The 27,619-nt window shown below is 50.6% G+C and overlaps 1 protein-coding gene across 1 annotated transcript in view; it reads right to left on the bottom strand.

Moving 5' to 3' along the window:
* The window catches only part of LOC138351897 (uncharacterized), a 50,476-nt gene extending 25,034 nt beyond the window's left edge, over window positions 1-25,442 (bottom strand). The window contains exon 1 of the mRNA XM_069303995.1: window positions 24,066-25,442. Within this exon, the coding sequence (XP_069160096.1) occupies window positions 24,066-24,206 (141 nt within the window). The 5' untranslated portion in view covers window positions 24,207-25,442. The remainder of the gene's footprint in view (window positions 1-24,065) is intronic.
* Window positions 25,443-27,619: the final 2,177 nt, after the last annotated feature.

Here is a 27,619-nt window from a genome sequence, read left to right as displayed (position 1 = left end):
AATAAGTACAAACCTACATACCTCATAGAGTAGATATGATAGAAGGAAAAATAGTCAATACATCGGACAACTGACGGTTAGAAAGACGGGGCCCGAGAGCTAACACCTCGATCCTGCACGCACAAATAGTATATACAAACAGTAAATACGCGTCCACACCCTCATTCCCGTCAGGAACCCCCCCATTAGTAAGGCGAGGATGGAGAGCTGGAGCGCGACCCTGCCCGCACAGACAGGTGAGGACACGAGCTACGCAGCAAAACGCGTCGTTGGAACAAATACACAACAATGAAACTCTGGAATGTGGACAATTTGTAAGTTACCCAACCAGTTGTTTTTGTTCGTGTTCTTGTCTGGGGGGCTGGCTGGTTAGTGAATGGTGGTTGGTGGTGTTTGGCAGGTGGTGGTGGTGGGTGGTGGTGGTAGTAGTGCTCATGGTGGTGCTGCTAGTAGTCATGGTGGTAGTGTTGATGGTGGTGCTTCTGGTAGTAGTTGTGGTAGTGTTGATGGTGGTGCTGCTGGTAGTAGTTGTGGTAGGGTCAGGAATCTGTACACCAGTTGACTGACAGTTGAGAGGCGGGACCAAAGAGCCAAAGCTCAACCCCTGCAAGCACAACAAGGTGAGTACTAACACGCAGTGTTCCAGTAGTCTGTAATTGAACTATTCTTGCGGCCTCCTGGCACCTACACCACCACCACCAGGTACACCTAGCTCCTACACCACCACCACCAGGTACACCTAGCACCTACACCACCACCACCAGGTACACCTAGCTCCTACACCACCACCACCACCAGGTACACCTAGCTCCTACACCACCACCACCACCAGGTACACCTAGCTCCTACACCACCACCACCACCAGGTACACCTAGCTCCTACACCACCACCACCACCAGGTACACCTAGCTCCTACACCACCACCACCACCAGGTACACCTAGCTCCTACACCACCACCACCACCAGGTACACCTAGCTCCTACACCACCACCACCACCAGGTACACCTAGCTCCTACACCACCACCACCACCAGGTACACCTAGCTCCTACACCACCACCACCACCAGGTACACCTAGCTCCTACACCACCACCACCACCAGGTACACCTAGCTCCTACACCACCACCAAGTACACCTAGCTCCTACACCACCACCAAGTACACCTAGCTCCTACACCACCACCAGGTACACCTAGCTCCTACACCACCACCACCAGGTACACCTAGCCCCTACACCACCACCACCAGGTACACCTAGCTCCTACACCACCACCACCAGGTACACCTAGCTCCTACACCACCACCACCACCACCAGGTACACCTAGCTCCTACACCACCACCACCAGGTACACCTAGCTCCTACACCACCACCACCAGGTACACCTAGCTCCTACACCACCACCACCAGGTACACCTAGCTCCTACACCACCACCACCAGGTACACCTAGCTCCTACACCACCACCACCAGGTACACCTAGCTCCTACACCACCACCACCACCACCAGGTACACCTAGCTCCTACACCACCACCACCACCACCAGGTACACCTAGCTCCTACACCACCACCAGGTACACCTAGCTCCTACACCACCACCAGGTACACCTAGCTCCTACACCACCACCAGGTACACCTAGCTCCTACACCACCACCACCACCAGGTACACCTAGGGTCCACACCACCACCAGGTACACCTAGCTCCTACACCACCACCAGGTACACCTAGGGTCCACACCACCACCAGGTACACCTAGCTCCTACACCACCACCACCACCAGGTACACCTAGGGTCCACACCACCACCAGGTACACCTAGGGTCCACACCACCACCAGGTACACCTAGGGTCCACACCACCACCACCAGGTACACCTAGCTCCTACACCACCACCACCACCAGGTACACCTAGGGTCCACACCACCACCACCACCAGGTACACCTAGGGTCCACACCACCACCAGGTACACCTAGGGTCCACACCACCACCAGGTACACCTAGGGTCCACAACACCACCACCAGGTACACCTAGGGTCCACAACACCACCACCAGGTACACCTAGGGTCCACAACACCACCACCAGGTACACCTAGGGTCCACAACACCACCACCAGGTACACCTAGGGTCCACAACACCCAGCTCACACCTTACCAGCACACCGCCATAATAGGGACCTGCCTACCTGGGCGGCCGCACCTTAGTGTCGCCTTAGGGGTGTTGAGTAGTACTTGGAGAATGTGTAGGTTGGTAAGTGTAAGTGTATCTTGTGGGAGCGTCAAGTGCAAGTGTATCATGTGGGAGCGTCAAGTGTATCATGTGGGAGCGTCAAGTGCAAGTGTATCTTGTGGGAGCGTCAAGTGTAAGTGTATCTTGTGGGAGCGTCAATAGTAAGGTCTGGTGGTAGTGGTACATGAACAGTACAACACACAGATGGGTGTGATGGGAGGTGGCAATGGTGCAGGAGACCCACACCCACCAAAGGGGTGGAGACCCACACCCACCAAAGGGGTGGAGACCCACACCCACCAAAGGGGTGGAGACCCACACCCACCAAAGGGATAGAGACCCACACCCAGAAGAGCGCAGTGACTACTTCACCATCCCGGGGAGGCGCAGTGGGCCATGCGCGCAGTACAGCATACATATATATGCTTCATTAGATGCGCATCTCATGTCAAGCGGCGAGCCCAGGGGGAGAGCGAGCCCCAGGGGGAGAGCGAGCCCCAGGGGGAGAGGGAGCCCCAGTGGGAGAGGGAGCCCCAGGGGGAGAGGGAGCCCCAGGGGGAGAGGGAGCCCCAGGGGGAGAGGGAGCCCCAGGGGGAGAGGGAGCCCCAGGGGGGAGAGTGAGCCCCAGGAGAGAGTGAGTCCCAGGGGAGAAGGACTCCAGGGGACAGTGAGCCCCAGGGCGGGAGGAGCCCAGCTCCCACAGAGGGTGTAGGGTTAAAAGCCAAATCATGTCGATGGGGGGCAGGTGGTGGCGGGACGCACACCATAACCTGTTGGTCTCACCACCACCACCCCCGGAGGGCTGCCCCGCTCCTCCCAACACCTACACTCACTACACTAATAATATGAATAATAAAATAAATGAACAACACACTTCTTGGTAACAGAATGTGAGGTTGAGGACGCCCAGGAGGACGAGTAACTCTCTCGTCGTCGCGTGAAGGGCTCCGACCTCTTCTATGTGACTTCTACCCCAAATTACTCTTATTACACACACACACAATTATATTATATTATATTATATGTCCTGGCAGGGTATATGAGGCCAGACCCGCTCGCTACTAGCCGACAAGACCAAGGCGGCAATTGAACTCATAAACAACTTTGAGAAGCAATGGAAAATTAGCACCAACAAACAAAAGTTTGATAATACACATTGCGAAAAGAAACCCTGACCCCATCATCCTTGATAACCAGCCCATCCAATATGCGGAGGTAGGCAGAATACTGGGACTTATGATAAATAGAACAGGGATACAAATTCATGTAAGGGACCGACTAAACAAAGCCAAAGCAGCATTAGGAAAACTGAGAAGATTCCGAAGCCTCAGTACTAACATTCAGATCCACCTATATAAGGCTCTAGTTCGGCCGCATCTAGAATATCCCCCAGTATCACTACACACCATAAAGAAAACTAACATGCAGAAATTGCAAGCAGTACAAAATAAGGCGCTAAGGAGAGCAGCAAAACACCCTCCACCATATGATCAGACAATCCAGGAGCTCCACGAACTCCTGAACACACAGCCACTAAACATCAGACTGCAGCACCAAGCCATCAGGGTATGGAACACCATCGAAATGTTAAGAGGACCCAATGTTTGAAAGATTACTCCAAGATGAGACGCCCCGCTCCCACAGCTGGTGGCCCAAGAGCCTCGATTCTCTGGACGAAAACCCCGCCCCACGGTATATAATCCCCAGATGAGATATATATATGTATATATGAACAGTTCATATATGTGTATATATGAACAACTCGATAAATAATAATATTGAAATAAATAGCCTTAAACAGAACAACATGTGTGGAAGCATCGGAGTGTGTATATATGAATGCTACACAGTATTCATCTATGGACATCCATATATGGTGAAACACATGTGAAGAACCTCTCACACACTCTCAGCTCCCTGACAAGAGGGAGCCAGCTTAGCTTAGCTGCCAACACCCACACATCGTGTCAGCAAGGCGGACAGCCCGCCTGCTTTCATACCTCTCACTGTATTTCCCATTTTTTTTTTTTTTGAGATATATACAAGAGTTGTTACATTCTTTTACAGCCACTAGTACGCGTAGCGTTTCGGGCAAGTCCCTGGAATACGATCCCCGCCGCGAAGAATCGTTTTTTCATCCAAGTACAAATTTTACTGTTGCGTTAAACAGAGGCTACAGTTAAGGGATTGCGCCCAGTAAATCCTCCCCGGCCAGGATACGAACCCTCGTGTCTCCGTGGTGTAGTGGTAAGACACTCGCCTGGCGTTCCGCGAGCGCTATGTCATGGGTTCGTATCCTGGCCGGGGAGGATTTACTGGGCGCAATTCCTTAACTGTAGCCTCTGTTTAACGCAACAGTAAAATGTGTACTTGGATGAAAAAACGATTCTTCGCGGCAGGGGATCGTATTCCAGGGACCATAGGATTAAGGACTTGCCCGAAACGCTACGCGTACTAGTGGCTGTACAAGAATGTAACAACTCTTGTATATATCTCCAAAAAAAAAAAAAAAAAAAAAAAAAAAAAAAAACATGACAGCGCTCGCGGAACGCCAGGCGAGTGTCTTACCACTACACCACGGAGACTGCTTCGGAGTCTGCTCCGAAGAGACTTCTTCGGAGCTTCTTCCGAAGAGAAGAAGAGACTTCTATACTTCCTTTCACGTATGCCTCTCCTTCCTCTTTACTCAAAAAAAAAAATCACTCACTCACAGCTCCCCACACAAGGGTGAGAAAGGATCCCCACCATAATTTAGGAGGGTAAAGGGGACGTTGAGGGGCTGGGTGGAGCTGTGGTTTCCTCAAGAAAGAGCCAGGGGGTGGTGGAGAGATGGGGCATGGAGGGGGAGGCAGAGGTGGTCTCCTCTCCCGCCACACCCGGCCAGGGACGCATTTTTGTTTGTCCTATACTTAAAAAAATGGAAACCATTTTGTTTTCACTCGGTTTTATTCGTTAATTTGTTTAATTTCATGGTAATTACGGCAAAGAAATTGTAAATATTTAAGAGATCTTTGGCTTCACGTCCTTCATCTATTTCCTGACAGCTTCATTGTGTAGGACTCTTAAGAGGCCTGTAACTACTGAAACCTTCCACAGTTTTACCAGCAGTGGTTGAGTGAAGGATGAGCAGGTAGTGTCCACAATATCTGTAACATCTTCTATGTCTAGAATATATAACAGCAGGCGGGCTGTCCCCCTTGCTATCATACCCCCCACCCCCACCCCTCTACCCCCCTCCACCCACACCAAACAACCCCTACCCCCCACACTCCCACAATAAAACACTCAACCCCTACCCCCCCCCTCCCCCTTACCACATCTTCAAGCACTACGCTAACAAAATTAATTCCCTAATTCTTGTTTCTACTGTCTCTGTGTTGGCTCGGGGTCTTGAAGTAGGTAGAATGTAATTATGTGTTAACTGGCTGTTGATTACTGGTCTTGACTTTTTGATGAGTAGGTCCTCGCTGGTGTCCAGTCTTCTGTTGTCGTTATACCTGTCGATTATTTCAGTGTTGCTTGTTAAGATGTCTCTGGTGATGGTCTGGTTGTGTGATTGAGAATGCACAAGTCCTGTTGCTTGTGCATTGTTAACAGCCTAGAGAGACGTTGTTGTCTTGCCTATATACTGAGATCTCTGGGGCTGACAGTCCCCAAGTGGGCATGTGAAGGCATAGACGACGTTGGTCTCTCTTAAGGCGTTCTGTTTGGTGTCTGGAGAGTTCTTCATGAGTAGGTTGGCCGTCTTCATGTTTGTGTGACAGCTCTGTGCAAGATGGCTCCTCTATCTCCCTTGCCAGGATTTAAAAATAGGAAAAAAACAAAGAAGCCTCACAAGACAATAATAAAAAATTCTGGTCTCGACCCCAGTGAGGAGTGAGGGAAACCTTACGTACACTCCCCCCCCCCACACTGTGTCTACACCTGCTGAGGCCCCCTCACACCTCACCTGCCCTCAGTAACACACGCGCGACAACACACAATTTTACCCAAGAATTCAATATTCATTATTAGCCCTCCGTTGTGCAGCCTGTAGGGGGGAGCACGTCGGGTACGTGTAGGGGGGGCACGTCTGGTACGTGTAGGGGAGCACGTCGGGTACGTGTAGGGGTGAGGGCAGGACGTCAGCGGGCAACCGTGACTATTGATTGTTGCCGCCGGAGGCAGCTAATTTATTGTGCACCCCATACCCATCCTGTGAGCGGCAGCGCAAAAAGCATTACCGAGGACATAAAAGGTCTTTATCAGACCTCATCTTAGATTATTATATAAACAATTTCATCTATCCTTCACACCTTATAGTTACAATGTCAGCTAGCGTGCTATGCTATATGCTGTTCTACGGATAGACACTAAAGCATGGCTAGTGTGCGGGCTTCTCCGTGGGGTGGGGGTGGGGGGGGGGGGGGAGTAGCAGGCCCGCCTCTTGCTTGTAGGACTGTCACTGACTGTATGGTTCCCTCTCCGCCTCTCCCACAGTCAGCAAGTGACCAGCATCCTCACCTTGAAGTCAGTCATTCTTGACTCCCGCTGTGCTAGACATCTCGCCTCAACACAATTCAGTTTCTTTCTTTATAATGCACCCCATACCCATCCCCGGGGCGGTGGTGGTGGAAAGGGTTACAGAGGCGCATAATGGATTCAGGAACTGAACCCCAGAGTTCGCTTAGCTAAGCAAGTGCCAGGCTTTTGAAGCTAGTTACACAATTGTTAATGTTATACATAAATATACTTATATATAGTCATTTACATAAATACATATACATATCAATAATCTTTTGTATCATAAGTGATTCAACAAGAGGCTCACAACAGTTACCATACAAGGCACTTTACATCTATGGTGAGTTAGTTACTGGTCTTGCTCCACACCCACCCAACTGGGCGGCAGCTTTACAGTCATGTGCAGGCTACACCTGCAGTAAGCAAACTTTGGATACTTCGCTAAGATTTCCGGCAGCAAATCATTATGAATGAAGTACTTACACATTTCTTGGACACCTTTCATGGTGTTATCTCTGAATTCCGCGATTTTTTTCACATTCCATTATATAATGACGCAAAGTATGCGAATAGTTCTGCTGACAGAGTTTACATTTAGTCAAATCTATCATCAGCAGATGTTACAAATCCCCAGAGGTACTTGTAGCCGAGCCTAAGCCTAGCAGTAGTAACATCTAGAAGTCAGCTAACCGTATTGGATGACCCATAGACGTGCGGTCCTGCATAATAGAATGATGATAGATGGAGTAACTGGTGTGAATTTCACTTTGGTTCAAGTCTACGAGATTTTGTTGATGTTCCCGGAATATTACTGCCTCGAAGGCAGTCAAAGATGGTAATCAATTCCTTCTTTATGAGCAAAAGTCTTGGCTAACTCATCAGTTCTATCATGCATTCGGAGACTAATATGGGAAGGAATCCGCAGGAGATAAACTCTGACTCCATCATTGATTATTTCATTATATCTGTGTGTAGCTTCAGACACAAGCACGTCACAGTTATGCCTTGGGGAGCTGAGGGCAGTCAAGGATGACAAGGAGAAGCTTGGCTTATCTACCGTCAGGCCAGCTGGCTGGCAGGCAACCACTCTACTCCAGGAACTTCCACTTGGATGAGTCTGATCTTCTAGACTGTGGCTGTCTCGCAAGTCACACCCAAAAGTCATACTCTTTATCCACCACATCACATCACACTACAATGACACGACGCAACACAGTAATATTCACTTAGCTGTGCTTGCCAGCACAGTACACTACAATCTTTCCAGACCACTCTCCTTCGTCATCAACTTCACATTGATACAACATTGTGAGCCAGGCAATGAGGCGGCAATGAGGCAGCAGAGAGTGCGTGTGTTTGGTCTCGTGCCTCCGCACTCTCGGTTATCTTCGCCACAACAGCTGGTGGAATGTGCCCTGGGAGCTCTGCCCTCAGGACCAGGTATTTCCGAGTGACCTGCGTTTACCAGGTACTCTGGCCCTTTGTTATTGGAGCGTTCAATGCTTCACCACGGTATATACAGACCTGGCTCTACCCTTTACTGAAAGGTTTAATTTAATGACGTAGCCAGTGTTTTGTTGCGATTATCTTTCAAATGGCAGGAGATAGCAACACAGAGCTTCACGCTGGGTCGGTGTTGGCGAAGAGCAAGTCTGCCGCTGCTATCGAAGGCTCACACAGCATGAGCTGAGCAGCCTGTGGATGGCGGGAAGGTGAGGGGGAGGGGCGGCAGAATCACAGTAAACGCTACACAGGTACGCCCACCCCCATGGCCACACCCCTTCACCCCCAACTACTACAGACAGGTAAACCATCCTTGTCTCCACTACTCGACACCAGCTTTTCTTTGACCGGTACCCACCATAGCCCGTGCTACATTGGCACTTCGTTCTGAGTAGCTAAATCTAACACAACAACAACCACGTGGTGCTGATGAGTGGAGCCTGGCCAAGCTGTTCGTACGTACAGTACCTGAATTTACCTGAGGTCCTCTATTTCTCAAGTGGCCTCGACGAGGACAGGAAGGACTTGCCCATTTGTCGTGATGATTTTTGTCAAGCTGGATTTTAAAATTCAGCGTTTTGGTATTTACGGCTTCGGCGGGTAGGCGGTTTTATGGGTATATAAGACTGTGGGGTGAAACAGCATCTTCTGTCTCCCTTGCATGAAGTTGTCTGGACCAACATCCTCCAAACTGTTCAGTATTGTAAAAGTTCCGATAAGATAAGCCCTGTCATGTCTGGTTTGTAGTGTTGATTGCTGAGCCCTCGACCTTTCTTGGTATGAGAGTAGATTTAGTTTAGCAATGATTATTGCCGCCAAGTGTTGAACTTTCTTCACAGCAAGTGTGTGTGTTTTTAAAGACAAGGTCTTGGCCACAATAGTGCAAGTGTGGCCGCACCATAAGTGTTCCCTGACCAAGCGGCCACCATCACCTCTTGCAACAGGCAGCCAGCCTGGCGTTCCCGACACCCCGCTCTGCTGGCAACACCACCGTCAGACGCACCTTCGCCAGGCTTCATTTACCGTTAGAACCACTTTTGTAGTGCCGACCTAAGTGTAGGGTGAGGGTAGAGAGGGTGGAGGTCGCTGTATCAATTGCTCTATAGTAGTGGACACTGGCCAGCCTCTCCCGTGGTGCAGTCCTCCTTATTCCTGTTATTTCACCCAACTACGCCCACCTATCTTGAGATGATTTCGGGGTTTAGCGTCCCCGCGGCCCGGTCCTCGACCAGGCCTCCTTTTTGTTACACACCCCCGGGAAGCAGCCCGTAGCAGCTGTCTAACTCCCAGGTAACTATTTTCTGCTAGCTAACAGGGGCATCAGGGGTGAAAGAAAAATTTTGCCCATTTATCTCCACGTCCACCGTGGATCGAACCCGGAACCTCAGTACTACGAATCCGAAAGCTGTCCACCCAGCTGTCAGGCGCCCCAGCTGTCAGGCGCCCCAGCTGTCTGGGTACCAATCAGCCAATCATAACCCACCGCCACTCACTTACCTGCCTTTTAACTGGATGCTGCACTGAAGTATTCATAAAGTAGCAGGGATAAGAATGCCACAAATAATGATCATCTCCGAGACTAAGAGACGGCTGGGCCGTCCTCTGGCGGCCCAGCACCCTACTGCCCCGCCTGGCTCTCGTGGTCGGTGGCCCACGTAGCACGTGGGCCACGAAACACCTCCCTTCCTTCAGGTGGTGATGGGTAGCTGTGGTGAGGGGGGGGGGGGTCAGGGAGCAAGTAACCGTAGTGGAGATTGTTCAGTAGTTTGTGACACGTAACGAAGTGAGGAACAATGGTGACGGTGACAGTGATGCTGCCAGATAATGGTAAATGGCAGAGGCAATTAGGGCGTGGCAGGTGGAGTCGGGTGGGAGTGTCAGGATATACAGACCCCCCAGCCACTGAGGCGCTCAGAACACTGCAAACCAGATATAACAACCTTCTACAACTCATAACACAACACGGGTGGACGGATGAGCGCAAAAGACTACAAAGGGAACTTCAAGATGAGCTGCAAGATCTGAGCAAAACAGAGTACACCAAACAATGGGATGACCTAATAAGCAATATCCAAGTCGACTACAGAAACCCGGGAAAGTTCTGGAAAAAAGTAAAGACCCTGATGGGAAGCTCTTCTGAGGAAACACCCTACATCATAGACACCTCAGGAAATAAAGTCTATGAGGAGAGAGAACAAGAGCAGGAATTCAGGAAGTTCTGGGAAAAAATATTCAGGATAAACCCGGAAGAAAATTTAAATTTTTGCCCAATTAATGAAAGGGAAATTACAACTCAAGTCGATAACAGAGCTGAAGCACTACTCCCGACGCAAACAATAGACCTTAACAACATACGCGATGACTGCCACCTTATGAAACACACAACCATTGCAGAGGTCCATAAAACAATTATGGGTTTCAAGAACAAGGCGCCGGGCAACAGCAAAATAAATAAGATGGTATTATCCAACCTACCAGTGATTGCACTCCAATACACATGTATCTTAAATGCAGCTCTTGCATCTGGACTATTCCCCACATACTTCAAGAATGTCACAATAAGATTAATCCCCAAGCCAGGTAAACCCCCAACCCAAACTGAAAACTACAAGCCAATTTCCCTCCTCGAAGTACCAGGTAAAATATTCGAAAAAATTATCAATCAGAGACTGGTGAAGTACATGGAAGAGGAAGGGAAGTATAACACCAGGCAGCATGGATTTAGACACCGCAGAGGGGCCCATACAGCTATAGCCCTGATCTACCAGCATATTCAACGCAGTGTCGAAAAAAGATCAGTGTAATATAGTGTTTAGGGACGTCTCGAAAGCCTTCGACAAAGTGTGGCACACAGGCCTAAAATATAAGATATCTGAACTAGGACTTCCTGAGAGATTTACTGCTACTCTCTGCAGCTTTATAGACAATAGAACTGCTAGGCTTAATATCGGCAGCTACTTGGTTGACGTAATAGAACTGAAAAGTGGAGTACCACAAGGAAGCTGCCTCTCCCCCATTCTATTCAACATATATACAGCTGACCTACCCCAACATGGAGATCACATACGTTGATGATGTTACCCAAATAATATGCCAACCGGGCCCATCAAAGCCGCTACTAGCCGACAAGACCAAGGCAGCAATTGAACTCATAAACAACTTTGAGAAGCAATGGAAAATTAGCACCAACAAACAAAAGTTCCAAATAATACACATTGCGAAAAGAAACCCGGACCCCCATCATCCTTGATAACCAGCCGATCCAATATGCGGAGGTAGGCAGAATACTGGGACTTATGATAAATAGAACAGGGATACAAATTCATGTAAGGGACCGACTAAACAAAGCCAAAGCAGCATTAGGAAAACTGAGAAGATTCCGAAGCCTCAGTACTAACATTCAGATCCACCTATATAAGGCTCTAGTTCGGCCGCATCTAGAGTATCCCCCAGTACCACTATACACCATAAAGAAAACTAACATGCAGAAACTGCAAGCAGTACAAAATAAGGCGCTAAGGAGAGCAGCAAAACACCGTCCACCATATGATCAGACAATCCAGGAGCTCCACGAACTCCTGAACACACAGCCACTAAACATCAGACTGCAGCACCAAGCCATCAGGGTATGGAACACCATCGAAATGTTAGAGGACCCAATGTTTGAAAGATTACTCCAAGATGAGACGCCCCGCTCCCACAGCTGGTGGCCCAAGAGCCTCGATTCTCTGGACGAAAACCCCGCCCCACAGTATATAATCCCCAGATGAGTTATATATGTATATATATGAACAGTTCATATATGTGTATGTATGAACAACTCGATAAATAATATGTATGACAACTCGATAAATAATAATATTGAAATAAATAGCCTTAAACAGAACAACATGTGTGGAAGCATCGGAGTGTGTATATATGAATGCTACACAGTATTCATCTATGGACATCCATATATGGTGAAACACATGTGAAGAACCTCTCACACTCACAGTTCCCTGACAAGAGGGAGCCAGCTTAGCTTAGCTGCCAACACCCACACATCGTGTCTGCAAGGCGGACAGCCCGCCTGCTTTCAAACCTCTCACTGTATTTCCCACTTCTATACTTCCCTTCACCTATGCCTCTCCTTCCTCTTTACTAAAAAAAAAAAAAAAAGTGCAGGTCCCGCGTGGGTCGCCAGGTGATCCCAGTTACTGAGTGACCCAGACCCCCAGGCCCATCACCGCCACCACAACAGTGTCCTTGCCACCTGCCCTCACTGCCAAACTAACTTCTCATGTAACAAGCCCTTGAGACCCTCCCACATGCTGGAGAGCAGTCCGTATACAAGTGAAACTAAACCAACAGTCTCCGTGGTGTAGTGGTAAGACACTCGCCTGGCGTTCCGCGAGCGCTATGTCATGGGTTCGTATCCTGGCCGGGGAGGATTTACTGGGCGCAATTCCTTAACTGTAGCCTCTGTTTAACGCAACAGTAAAATGTGTACTTGGATGAAAAAACGATTCTTCGCGGCAGGGGATCGTATTCCAGGGACCATAGGATTAAGGACTTGCCCGAAACGCTACGCGTACTAGTGGCTGTACAAGAATGTAACAACTCTTGTATATATCTCAAAAAAAAAAAAAACATATGCCAGACAGGCCGGTCACACTGGTGTAGGTATCCGAGGGACTCGGATACCTACACCAGCGTAGGTATAGCGTAGAGTGTAGAGTGTGTAGCGTACATGGTACAATACGCTGCTTGTGTGCCGGGCTCTGGAGGCGGGCCACGGCAGTCATGTGGTGGAGGCTGACTCCATACACAGTTTCAAGTGTAGATATGATAGAGCCCAGTAGGCTCAGGAATCTGTACATGATTATGTACAGATTGATTAACGGTTGATCGGTTGATTAACGGGTTGAGAGGCGGGTCCAAAGAGCCGAAGCTCAACCCCGTCAAACACAACTAGGTGAGGGCAGAGAGACGAAGGACGGGGGCGAGGAACTAGAGGTTGAGAGATAAACAGTGGGTGAGGAGGAGGAGGCGACACAACTGGGAGGAAATGTGGATGACAAGGTAGGAGGGAGCGCCGGGGACCATTACCCACCACAGAAGCACTGTAAACCTCACGCTTAGACCGTTACTCTGCCTGTCTGTCTGTCCCCCCCTCTCCCTGCCCCCTCCCATGGGCCCTCCTCCTTAGGGTTCCCCTTCCCTGCCCCTCGCCTGGGGTCCCCTGCCCTGTCGTGGAAGAGAGGGAGGGCAAGCCCCCAGGCAGCTATAGTCTGAACACACACATCGTGTCAGCAAGGCGGACAGCTCGCCTCCTATCATAACTCATATTTCTCCCTTCGTCTGTGCCTCTCCATCCACTTTACCTCCAATCATCAATTATTACATTTATTTTAAATAAAAACAAATTATGAAAATTACTTTAAAAACAAAAAATTGTATCAGCTTCAGTGTGACAACCAGAGACAACCAGACACACAACCAGACAAGCATCCAGAGACAAATAGAATCAACCAGAGAGACAACCTCCAACCTCCAACATGGGGTACAGTCCTTGCAACACCGCGGCTTTTCCTTATTCTCATAGCAGATATAGACAAAAATACAAGTCACAGCTTCGTATCATCCTTTGCAGATGACACAAAAATCAGTATGAAAATTACCTCGGCTGAGGACATTGAAAAACTTCAAGCTGATATTAATAAAGTTTTCGACTGGGCATCAGAAAATAACATGATGTTTAACAGTGATAAATTCCAGGTACTCAGGTACGGTAAAAATGAGGACCTTAAACATAATACAGAGTACAAAACACAATCAAATGTACCCATAGTAGGAAAACGGCATGTAAAGGATTTGGGAATAATAATGTCTGACGACCTAACGTTTAAGGAGCATAACCAAGCAAATATTGCGACAGCCAGAAAAATGATAGGATGGATTACGAGAACTTTCAAATCCAGTGATCCCATCACAATGGTTGTACTCTTCAAGTCACTTGTGTTGTCCCGTTTTGAGTACTGTTCAATACTCACTTCCCCCTTCAGAGCAGGAGAGATTGCTGAAATAGAGGGAATACAGAGAACATATACGGCACGCATAGACGCAATAAAGCACCTAGATTATTGGGATCGTCTCAAAGCCCTCCAAATGTACTCACTAGAAAGAAGACGAGATAGATCTTTCCTGCTCTGAAGGGGGAAGTGAGTACTGAGCAGTACTCAAGACGGGACAGCACAAGTGACTTGAAGAGTACAACCATTGTGATGGGATCCCTGGATTTGAAAGTTCTCGTAATCCAGTGAATGACACTCCGTCACATAACGTGGCGTTACTGTCTCCACTACACCCACTGTGTTAATTTATTCATGGTGTTGTCCTAGTGTGTGTACACCGGGAGCCATACCTGGGACTCCGCCTTCCGCACTCTCCCTTCTTTCTTCTCTCTCACCTTTGTCCTTCCCTTGTCCTGAGGGAGCCGGTCGGCCGAGCGGACAGCACGCTGGACTTGTGATCCTGTGGTCCTGGGTTCGATCCCAGACGCCGGCGAGAAACAATGGGCAGAGTTTCTTTCACCCTATGCCCCTGTTACCTAGCAGTAAAATAGGTATCTGGGTGTTAGTCAGCTGTCACGGGCTGCTTCCTGGGGGTGGAGGCCTGGTCGCGGACCGGGCCGCGGGGACACTAAAGCCCCGAAATCATCTCAAGATAACCTTCCCTCGCTCTTCCTACTTCTCCTAGTTAATCCCCCATCCTAAAGCCCAGGAACAAGGCACCCTACCATCGCTACACACCACTAACACCTCACCATGATTAACATAATCACAGTGCTTATCATAATGCCCAAGTCACCGCCGGATGACCCGGGCATCCGGCAGTGTCCGGCTCTCTCCCCCCCCCCTTCTCCGCCATTACCAAATCTTCCCATCCCACCCACTCTCCTCCTCCCACCTCTATCTCTTCTGCACTGCCTCCCTCCTCCTCCTCCCTCTCACTTCTTGCCCCCTCCCTTCTCTCCTCATATTGCTCTCTCCTTTCCTCCTCTTCACTTGCTCTCTCTCTCTCTCTCTCTCTCTCTCTCTCTCTCTCTCTCTCTCTCTCTCTCTCTCTCTCTCTCTCTCTCTCTCTCTCTCTCTCTCTCTCTCTCTCTCTCTCTCTCTCTCTCTCTCTCTCTCTCTCTCTCTCTCTCTCTCTCTCTCTCTCTCTCTCTCTCTCTCTCTCTCTCTCTCTCTCTCTCTCTCTCTCTCTCTCTCTCTCTCTCTCTCTCTCTCTCTCTCTCTCTCTCTCTCTCTCTCTCTCTCTCTCTCTCTCTCTCTCTCTCTCTCTCTCTCTCTCTCTCTCTCTCTCTCTCTCTCTCTCTCTCTCTCTCTCTCTCTCTCTCTCTCTCTCTCTCTCTCTCTCTCTCTCTCTCTCTCTCTCTCTCTCTCTCTCTCTCTCTCTCTCTCTCTCTCTCTCTCTCTCTCTCTCTCTCTCTCTCTCTCTCTCTCTCTCTCTCTCTCTCTCTCTCTCTCTCTCTCTCTCTCTCTCTCTCTCTCTCTCTCTCTCTCTCTCTCTCTCTCTCTCTCTCTCTCTCTCTCTCTCTCTCTCTCTCTCTCTCTCTCTCTCTCTCTCTCTCTCTCTCTCTCTCTCTCTCTCTCTCTCTCTCTCTCTCTCTCTCTCTCTCTCTCTCTCTCTCTCTCTCTCTCTCTCTCTCTCTCTCTCTCTCTCTCTCTCTCTCTCTCTCTCTCTCTCTCTCTCTCTCTCTCTCTCTCTCTCTCTCTCTCTCTCTCTCTCTCTCTCTCTCTCTCTCTCTCTCTCTCTCTCTCTCTCTCTCTCTCTCTCTCTCTCTCTCTCTCTCTCTCTCTCTCTCTCTCTCTCTCTCTCTCTCTCTCTCTCTCTCTCTCTCTCTCTCTCTCTCTCTCTCTCTCTCATGTAATATACGCACCCAGCAAACACAAAACGTGACCCCAACTTTGTAACAACGTGCGATGAATGGCTGAAAAATTGTTGACAAAACTATCTGGAGAACCAAACTGCGATCTCAGACATTATAGGAGTTTTAAGGAGTCGTATTAGCAGCCGATACTATTTAAGGGGGCGAGGGCCGACCCCGACTTGCCTATGACAGTCGCCTACCACCAATATGTTATCCTGAAGAGCTGGGCGAGGTTACCCCTAAATGTCTAGCCTCCAGCTCAGGAAGCCCTGTCAGGCAAATGGGGCCTGACAGCTGATTAGACAGCGCTTCGGATTCGTAGTCCTGAGGTTTCGGGTTCGATCCCCGGTGGAGGCTGAAACAAATGGACAGTTTCTTTCACCCTGATGCGCCTGTTCACCTAACAGTAAATAGGTACCCGGGAGTTAGACAGCTGCTACGGGCCTCCACACTCGTCCGATGCATTCCCAAAGGATCTGATGTTCCCATCAGAAAATTGGGAACATCAAATGATCTGATATTCCCATCACTGAAAAATAGGAAGTTAAAAAAAGGAATGAAAAACAATGAAAAAATAAAAAAATAATTTATACTCACGAAATGAACGGTATGGTAAACAACACAACTTAATTCCAAGGCAATGTCACACAAAATAATTAAATCAAAACGAAAATAAATCTAAATCTATGAAAATTTAATTTATCAATGCAATCGGAAACATTGAAATGTAATTATAACATATTTAGTGTAGCGTGTGTTGCTCTCACGTGCAACAAATGGCGCTGTTTTTCAAAAAAAGCATGGTTTTACCAGTCACAAGTGTGGAATTTATATAGCAGGCATGTAAAAACATATGCATATTCGAATGGAACGTTGTGTCAAAATTTCAAAGCAATCGGCGAAAAGCTTTCAGAGATTACAGCGTGTGTTGCTCTTACGTCCAACAGATGGCGCTGTTTAAAAAAACAAAACATGTTTTTTCCTGTCACAGGTGAGGCATGTATATAGTAGGTATACAAAAACACGCGCCTATTCAAATGCAACGTTGTGTCAAAATATGAAAGCAATCGGTAAAGAGGTTTCGAAGATTTCCCTCACATGAAACACACGAAAACAACAGTTAAAAAAAAGCATGTTTTTCCCGTCATAGACGTGACATCTATATAATGTGTAAACAAGGGGCAATGACAAAATAACATGAGTGTCGCAAGTAAATGTAACTGGTCAGATTGGAAGCATCGTGAACAAACGGCTAAAAACAATTACGGCAAGCAACATGAAGAAAGGAAGCCATTAGTGAACAGTCGCTTTAAGGGCTGGCTTGAGAGCTGAGGCTCGACCCTACATGCACATCTAGACAAATACAATTATAATAACACAGATACAAGTCTTCAAACATTCAGGAACCCCACCGGCACCTGCTACCAGCTCAGCGCTCTGGACCACCAACCACTATTGTTACATCGACCTGCACAGCAATATCTCGGTGGTAAGACAGACAAAATTCGCAAGGGTTGCTTCCTGTCAGTTGCTGACCCTGGTGACTCCCCCACCACAGCCGGCGGCTACTCAGCACGGGGCCGGCTGCCACTCAGCACGGGGCCGGCTGCATGCGCGCACACAGTATCGCACACAGCACAATCCTCCGTTAATGCCCTTTTCCAAGTCGGCAAGTTTTGTGTGAGGCGCTGACACACACATGAAGGGGAAGCAGAGGCAGCTACCGAAGTATGAACACAAACTTAGAGAGCCGCGGGACGGATGTGTCCTGTGTCCAGCTATCGGGACTCTCCCCCACGTGTCTCGTAATACAAGTATCATTACAATAGCGATGTTCAAGGGGGTCCTTAAAGCAAGACAATTACTGAACCTCTGTCTGTACGTTCCAACAACATTTATAAATAAGTGCTCACGTATTCGGCCACGTTGAAAGCGTTGAAGGCTGAATATCATAAGAGCAGTATTTGGCGAGTCTTTTCAGTTCCTAACTTTAGCCTGGACTTGGAAGTCTTCCCCATGCAGAGTGTCACAAAGTGAATCATCTCATTTGTCAAGTGTGTGCTTGGAGGTAGTCGCCGTGCTCCAGGACTCTCGCCCTCAGCATGTGTTCACCTAGTTGTGCTTGCGGGGGTTGAGCTCTGCTCTTTCGACCCGCCTCTCAACTACCTACCTACAAACATTTTATTTTTCTCACACACACACACACACACACACACACACACACACACACACACACACACACACACACACACGCACCCATCCAGCCCGTATCAGCTGTAACTCCAGGTACATATTTACTGCTAGGTTAACAGTGGCATCAGAGTGAAAGAAACTCTGCCCCATCTGTTTCCGCCGGCGCCCGGGATCGAACCCGGACCCTGGGATTACGAGTCCCAAGAGCTGTCCAATCAGCCACGGTCCCCCACACAGCCACGGCCCCCTATGTGGACGATGAACTGACCGAGCAGCCCGTCCTCCAAACAAAGATCCAAAAGTGATTCCATCCACCCGCCAAACCCCCTGTTTATGAATGAACAGCGGTTTACACACGACTCACAACTGCTGACGTTCGAACATATCCGGAACAAGTGTTTCATTGACGAATTTTGTTCGAATCACAACGCTATAAATGCTTCACCCACGTACTACAAATACAAATAATCGCCAACAGAACCTAAACACCTGACCTAACCTAAGCTATGCCTATACACGCACAATATGCTAATATATTATAATATTAATTTATACTTGAGAAAATTCCCGTTTTGAATGAACAGCATGTTAAAATTTATGAATGCGTCTGTGGGGTTGACCGCTGGATGTAATGGACTTGAGTCGAGGACGGGTTGGACCGAGAACACTGTTCTTCACGGAACACCCCCATGGTGACACCCCAGTGACAAGGAATGACTCAGAGCCGTCAAGAGAGATGGCTTGAGAACTTCCTGCATTGTTAGTAATGGCTGACGGCCGGCGACAACCCCGGTGCTGTCAGGAAGCTCCACTAATATTGTTTGTCGCCTGTCACAGGCTGTCAGCGCTCGTCAGTTGTCCATACCGTGAGTGACATGTTTACCCACCCACCCACCCCGTGTGCCCATACACCACCCCCGTGTGCCCATACACCACCCCCGTGTGCCCATATAAGCTACCCGCAGGAAGCACCAGTGTGCATCATTACCATGCGGGATGCAGGTGTCAGGATGCTTGCATCAGCTTCCGGCAGCCTCCCCAAGACGCAACACTGATCATACTGTCTACCCGCAGCAGACTACCGCACAACTATGCCAATTATAATAAATAATAATAATAAATAATAATTACCGTGTCGATAGAGGAAGCGAGGTAGAAGCTGAGTTTTATAGTTACTCAACAAGTCTTAATAATTACTTTATCAATGATTTTGGAAGTTGTTAAGCTAATGATACCACATTAGAGTCCCACTGAGACTATAATCATATCCCAGAGGTTTCTTACAAGAACCCCCATTGTGGCATCCAGCTCCCTCACAGAGATGTCCCCCAACGCCCACGAATGTTCACCTGCACATATTGTTCCCTGTGTCTGGTACATGGATGGTTGGGTGAGGGATATTTGGGTGGACGCTGGTGCCGCCGTGGGGTGGACGCTGGTGCCGCCGTGGGGTGGACGCTGGTGCCGCCGTGGGGTGGACGCTGGTGCCGCCGTGGGGTGGACGCTGGTGCCGCCGTGGGGTGGACGCTGGTGCCGCCGTGGGGTGGACGCTGGTGCCGCCGTGGGGTGGACGCTGGTGCCGCCGTGGGGTGGACGCTGGTGCCGCCGTGGGGTGGACGCTGGTGCCGCCGTGGGGTGGACGCTGGTGCCGCCGTGGGGTGGACGCTGGTGCCGCCGTGGGGTGGACGCTGGTGCCGCCGTGGGGTGGACGCTGGTGCCGCCGTGGGGTCCCTACTTCCTCCTTTTAAGCCAATCTTCCCCTCAGTGTTGCCCCATTATCCAAGAAAATATTTTAAACAAACTTCTCTTATCTTGGCTCGCTTCTCACTTCCTATGAATATGGTTACTTATCCATATAGGTGTTGGTTCCTTCGTCTCCAGCATGTTCCTGGTGGGGAGTGTCCTTGAGGCCTCGCTCACCGGCCCTCTACACCTCCAGCATACATAATATACTAGGTGAGTACATCACTCTTGGACTCACTAATTAGAATTCATTAACATGTACGAAATACAGGAATATATGACTACATAATAACTCTCGTTCTTGCTAAACCTGATGCACAAGTTGCCGGCCCTGCCACACGACCCTTGCCACACGACCCCTGAGCCACGACCCCTGCCCCACGACACTACCCCCACGACACTACCCCCACGACCACTACCCCACGACCCCTGCCCCACGACCCCTGCCCCACGACCCCTGAGCAACGACCCTTGCCCAACGACCCCTGCCCCACGAGCCCTGGAGTCGACCTAGTAGTACATTAGTTCCCGAGGAAAGAGAGCTAAGCTGTGACGATAGGCTGAAGCAACTGGACCTCACAGCTATCGACGATACAAGAAACAGAAGCAGAAAATAGGACAATAAGACAAGTGGAAGTTGGGAACACAAATAATTCGAAGTAATGTAAGGAATTACTCGTAGACCAACACATGGAATGCACTCTAATCTGTAGAAGCCGCCTCCGTCCACAACCTTACGGACAGATTCGACAATAAATTTGAGAGTCAGAATAGACCATAAGGCTCATAATAGTCACCTAGTCTTTAACAACAAGGCTGGTAGGCGGGGCATAAAGAGCTACACCACACTATTCCGCAGTTCAATTTAAATTTTGCCCCGAGGGACGAGTTTACTGGGCAGCGTCACTGATGCCCAGTAAAATGGCGGCCCACCATTACCGCCGCCAGTGTGGTCCCCAGCGTGGTCCCCAGCGTGTACAGGCCGCCACCAGTGTGGTCCCCAGCGTGGTCCCCAGCGTGTACAGGCCGCCACCAGTGTGGTCCCCAGCGTGGTCCCCAGCGTGTACAGGCCGCCGCCAGTGTGGTCCCCAGCGTGTACAGGCCGCCGCCAGTGTGGTCCCCAGCGTGTACAGGCCGCCGCCAGTGTGGTCCCCAGCGTGTACAGGCCGCCACCAGTGTGGTCCCCAGCGTGTACAGGCCGCCGCCAGTGTGGTCCCCAGCGTGTACAGGCCGCCGCCAGTGTGGTCCCCAGCGTGTACAGGCCGCCGCCAGTGTGGTCCCCAGCGTGTACAGGCCGCCGCCAGTGTGGTCCCCAGCGTGTACAGGCCGCCGCCAGTGTGGTCCCCAGCGTGTACAGGCCGCCGCCAGTGTGGTCCCCAGCGTGTACAGGCCGCCGCCAGTGTGGTCCCCAGCGTGTACAGGCCGCCGCCAGTGTGGTCCCCAGCGTGTACAGGCCGCCGCCAGTGTGGTCCCCAGCGTGTACAGGCCGCCGCCAGTGTGGTCCCCAGCGTGGTCCCCAGCGTGTACAGGCCGCCGCCAGTGTGGTCCCCAGCGGGTACAGGCCGCCGCCAGTGTGGTCCCCAGCGGGTACAGGCCGCCACCAGCGGGTACAGGCCGCCACATCTTCCCACGGTGGGTCTCAACATCCTGGCCGCCTCTTCACCACCACCCTCGCTGCTCACACGCCGCAGATATACAAGTGTCATGTAGCGCAGTGGACAGCGCAATCAGCTCACAACTGATTGATCCACAGGTCGATTCTCAGGCAGGGCGAGACACTTGAGTACGTTCCTTACACGTGACGCTTCCGTTCGTATCAGTATATATGCATTCGGGAGTTAGGCAACTATTGTGGCTTGTATCTTCGCGATTGCCGCCTGTTGGCTACGCTGACCTCGATAAGCCTAAACGGTTCATGTCCTAAATCGTGAGACATAAAATCTCTGTAAAGAAAACCCGAGACGATATTTACATATGATATGTTGTTGCTGTTTAAGATTCGGTACTTGGAACAAAAAGTTCCAAGTAGCACGGGCTATGGTGAGCCCGTGTTTACATATGACAATTACATTGAATCATACTCTGAGTTTTCCCATGATCCACAATGTGTACACTCATTGTATTTGGTACACTAATTGTTCCCTCACACTTCCTCAACACATACAGGGAGCCGGCCGGCCGAGCGGACAGCGCACACTACACGTGATCCCGTGGTCCCGGGTTCGATCCTGGGGGCTGGCAAGAAACGATGGGCAGAGTTTCTTTTACCCTATGCCCCTGTTACCTAGCAGTAAATAGGTACCTGGGAGTTAGTCAGCTGTCACGGGCTGCTTCCTAGGGTGTGTGTGTGGGGGGGGGAGGAATAGTAGTAGAAACAGTTGATTGACAGTCGAGAGGCGGGCCGAAAGAGCAGAGCTCAACCCCCGCAAGCACAACTAAGTGAATACACCACACTGACGCCAGCCTCCACTCTCACCACTAACTGGACACCACAACCTTCGATTCCGGGCCCCCACACGACAGCTTGGACATCTTACCACCGGTTAAAACCCCGCCACAACCTGGACATCTACAGCAACAACTGACACACTACGGCCCGCCACAACCTGGACACCTACAGCAACAACTGACACACTACGCCCCGCCACAACCTGGACACCTACAGCAACAACTGACACTCTACGGCCCGCCACAACCTGGACATCTACAGCAACAACTGACACACTACGGCCCGCCACAACCTGGACACCACAGATGTGTCACAACACTGTCTTCGTGCTCCCTTCGTCCGTCTGGTGGAGCGGGACCCCGCGGGTCCGGCCGGCCTCAGGCGCCCATATATTAGTGTAGTTTCCAACTACCAGCAAGACGTTCCTGGGTGGCTTGTTGGTGGTGCAAGAATACCAAGGAATGCAGCAGATACAGGTAAACATCTGGGTACAGCAGACACGGGTAAACATCTGGGTACAGCAGACACGGGTAAACATCTGGGTACAGCAGACACGGGTAAACATCTGGGTACAGCAGACACGGGTAAACATCTGGGTACAGCAGACACAGGTAAACATCTGGGTACAGCAGACACAGGTAAACATCTGGGTACAGCAGACACAGGTAAACATCTGGGTACAGCAGACACAGGTAAACATCTGGGTACAGCAGACACAGGTAAACATCTGGGTACAGCAGACACAGGTAAACATCTGGGTACAGCAGACACAGGTAAACATCTGGGTACAGCAGACACAGGTAAACATCTGGGTACAGCAGACACAGGTAAACATCTGGGTACAGCAGACACAGGTAAACATCTGGGTACAGCAGACACAGGTAAACATCTGGGTACAGCAGACACAGGTAAACATCTGGGTACAGCAGACACAGGTAAACATCTGGGTACAGCAGACACAGGTAAACATCTGGGTACAGCAGACACAGGTAAACATCTGGGTACAGCAGACACAGGTAAACATCTGGGTACAGCAGACACAGGTAAACATCTGGGTACAGCAGACACAGGTAAACATCTGGGTACAGCAGACACAGGTAAACATCTGGGTACAGCAGATACAGGTAAACATCTGGGTACAGCAGACACAGGTAAACATCTGGGTACAGCAGACACAGGTAAACATCTGGGTACAGCAGATACAGGTAAACATCTGGGTACAGCAGATACAGGTAAACATCTGGGTACAGCAGATACAGGTAAACATCTGGGTACAGCAGATACAGGTAAACATCTGGGTACAGCAGATACAGGTAAACATCTGGGTACAGCAGACACAGATAAACATCTGGGTACAGCAGACACAGATAAACATCTGGGTGCAAGATCATGGCGGCAAATACCAATAATGAAGTAACTAACTGGACCGATGACGATCAGTAAGGGAACATCAAAGTTAGTGCTGCTAAAGTTAGTGTTCTTAGCAGCTTACAGGTGTCTCAAGTTAAGGTAAACACAAACAGCGAATTACCTTGAATTGTATGTCTGAAGTGTTGGTCCGAAGTGTATAGTAATCCAGGGCGATGGTCCGTATGGGTACGAAATTCTCACCACTTTGATTCACTTGTTTTTGAACTTTTCCTTTGGCTTTTAATTTTTCAGGAAGTAACATAAACACTGAAGTGTCCGCTAATTACACAATGTTCAAAATTAATTTCGTGCACTTAATCGACAATTTAAATCTAGATTCACAGTCGCGGCTGCACACAGCGGTTGGCTGCAACACTGCAGTATGACGCTGACTGGTGGTCGTCGGGCGTGTGTCGTCCGGTCGTGGTGTAGGGTGAGCAGCAGCGCCCTGGGAAGATACCCAAGTCCTACCTAGTGTGCTGCTGCAGCCTGACGTCTCTTGGAGCGAGATTTCGTGGAGTAAGATATCGTTGAATGCAGTCTCGTTGAGTGAGGTTGTCTCGCAGCGTGAGGTATGGTTGAGAGGGATTTCGCGGGGTGTGGAGGTTTGGTTGAGAGAGGTCTCGCGGGGTGTGGAGGTTTGGTTGAGAGAGGTCTCGCGGGGTGTGGAGGTGTGGTGGGAGTGGGGCGGGAGAGGGAGACTGTACCTGCCACCTGCTGTAGCCGCTGCTACACCAGGTGGGGCTTCACCTCTTCCTTCACACTCCCCGCTGGAGTCTTCCACCCAGGGGCTTCATCCGCCGCGTCTAGTCCTAATGTTCACAAGACTTTTAATTGATGTTTTAAGAATATTTTATTAGATCAGCGACTCGTCCTAAAGTCCTAATTTCAAGGGTTTAAAACAATGCGATCTTGCGAGCTATGGACGCTCAGCGTGCGTGCATGCGTGAGTGCGTGCGTGCGTGCGTGCGTGCGTGTGTGTGTGTGTGTGTGTGTGTGTGTGCCAATAGGCTCTCCTCTCACAACCGCCAACCTTCCAGTTAAGCTTCTCCAGGCTGACCTTGAAGGGCGCCTGTGTTAACACAGATAATTATACACACACTGTTCAGTCTAACACTTGTTAAATTCGGGAGTATTATGGCTCGCGCGTCGCTACGATAACAAGACACTCGCAGTCACACGAGGGAGTTTATGACCAGTGGCAAGGTTGGGGCCGGATGGACCAGGCACGCTGGACGAGGCACGCTGGACGAGGCACGCTGGACGAGGCACGCTGGACGAGGCACGCTGGACGAGGCACGCTGGACGAGGCACGCTGGACGAGGCACGCTGGACGAGGCACGCTGGACGAGGCACGCTGGACCAGACACGCTGAACGAGGCGCGTTGGACGAGGTACGATGAACGCTTGTGTGCCGGACACTGTGCGCGTTCACTCTGTGTGGTGGCCCCGCCAGGAATGAGCGTGGGCCTGGGGTGCCTCCCTCACCATCCCTCACTCCTCCCACCACACTCACCCCACACGCTCCCACCCACCCACAACACCCCGCCTCCTCTATTACCCCTTTACCTGCACCTACACACACACTCCCGCCAGCACTGGGGTGCCCTGCAGTGACAGAGAGCTAGGGGTGTCAGTGGGGGCATGGCATTAGTGTGGGCAGCGACACTAGGCAGCCCACACCCGTCACCGTGAACCCGGGCAGCCAGCGACCTCACCCGCCGCCACACAACACCAGCCTGGCACCTCTAACCTCGCCCGCCCGCCCAACACACACACACACACCCACACACACACACACACACACACACACGCGCGCGCGCGCGCACACACACAACCAACTTGAACCTGAATGGCGGGTTCCAACAGCTGCAGCTTTAGTTTCGCCAATATTTAGCGCTGCGATTCACAACCGACAAATCTTGTGTTCGATTCCCTGGCGGAACAAGGCAGGTAAACACCTTTCCTTACTCACCTGGCAGCAAATAAGTATTTACGAGCTAGACAACTATTGTGGCTTGCATTCTGGGGAAGGTCAGTCAATTACCGCGGGGGACCTCGTTAAACCTAACAAGTTTGCCGCGTCCGACTCTCCTAACATAACAATTATCTTGAGATGATTTCGGGGCTTTTTAGTGTCCCCGCGGCCCGGTCCTCGACCAGGCCTCCACCCCCAGGAAGCAGCCCGTGACAGCTGACTAACACCCGGGTACCTATTTTACTGCTAGGTAACAGGGGCATAGGGTGAAAGAAACTCTGCCCATTGTTTCTCGCCGGCGCGCCCAGGATCACAAATCCAGCGTGCTGTCCGCTCGGCTCCCCTGGAGCTCCAGGGTCGGTTCCCCTGGAGGTCCAGGGTCGGCTCCCCTGCTCCTCACGGAGCTATGAGTGCCACCACTCCAGTACTCATGGAGCCATGAGTGCCACCACTCCAGTACTCATGGAGCCATGAGTGCCACCACTCCAGTACTCATGGAGCCATGAGTGCCACCACCCCAGTACTCATGGAGCCATGAGTGCCACCACCCCAGTACTCATGGAGCCATGAGTGCCACCACCCCAGTACTCATGGAGCCATGAGTGCCACCACCCCAGTACTCATGGAGCAATGAGTGCCACCACCCCAGTACTCATGGAGCAATGAGTGCCACCACCCCAGTACTCATGGAGCAATGAGTGCCACCACCCCAGTACTCATGGAGCAATGAGTGCCACCACCCCAGTACTCATGGAGCAATGAGTGCCACCACCCCAGTACTCATGGAGCAATGAGTGCCACCACCCCAGTACTCATGGAGCAATGAGTGCCACCACCCCAGTACTCATGGAACAATGAGTGCCACCACCCCAGTACTCATGGAGCAATGAGTGCCACCACCCCAGTACTCATGGAGCAATGAGTGCCACCACCCCAGTACTCATGGAGCAATGAGTGCCACCACCCCAGTACTCATGGAGCAATGAGTGCCACCACCCCAGTACTCATGGAGCAATGAGTGCCACCACCCCAGTACTCATGGAGCAATGAGTGCCACCACCCCAGTACTCATGGAGCAATGAGTGCCACCACCCCAGTACTCATGGAGCAATGAGTGCCACCACCCCAGTACTCATGGAACAATGAGTGCCACCACCCCAGTACTCATGGAGCAATGAGTGCCACCACCCCAGTACTCATGGAGCAATGAGTGCCACCACCCCAGTACTCGTGGAGCAATGAGTGCCACCACCCCAGTACTCGTGGAGCAATGAGTGCCACCACCCCAGTACTCATGGAGCAATGAGTGCCACCACCCCAGTACTCATGACGAGGACACGTACAGCTGGCCAGCGTGCGGTACTCTGCAACGGGAACTAAGGTGTAGTCCTGGTACTGGAGTAGAGGTACTGTAGCGGAGGAGGACACGAGGCCGCAGCCCATCACCCTGCCGAGGCTGTGGTCACATGCTGGACAACCTTACCCAATCAGGTGCCACATGCACGATCACACAGTGGGTAGGAGGCATTGATCACGCCTCGGGACCTGCACTAGTGTCATGGCAGCACCATCACCCACCTCCCTCACCCGCCGCCCTCACCCCTCACATATGTTTCTTTCTGGGAGTAAAGAGAATGGAGAGGCACAGAAGAAAGGAAAAGTTTTAAAATGGAAGGAATAGTATGATAGGAGGCGGG

This window comes from Procambarus clarkii, chromosome 51 (assembly GCF_040958095.1).
Source record: "Procambarus clarkii isolate CNS0578487 chromosome 51, FALCON_Pclarkii_2.0, whole genome shotgun sequence".
Classification (NCBI taxonomy): domain Eukaryota; kingdom Metazoa; phylum Arthropoda; class Malacostraca; order Decapoda; family Cambaridae; genus Procambarus; species Procambarus clarkii.
This window is presented reverse-complemented; position numbering and strand designations above follow the sequence as displayed.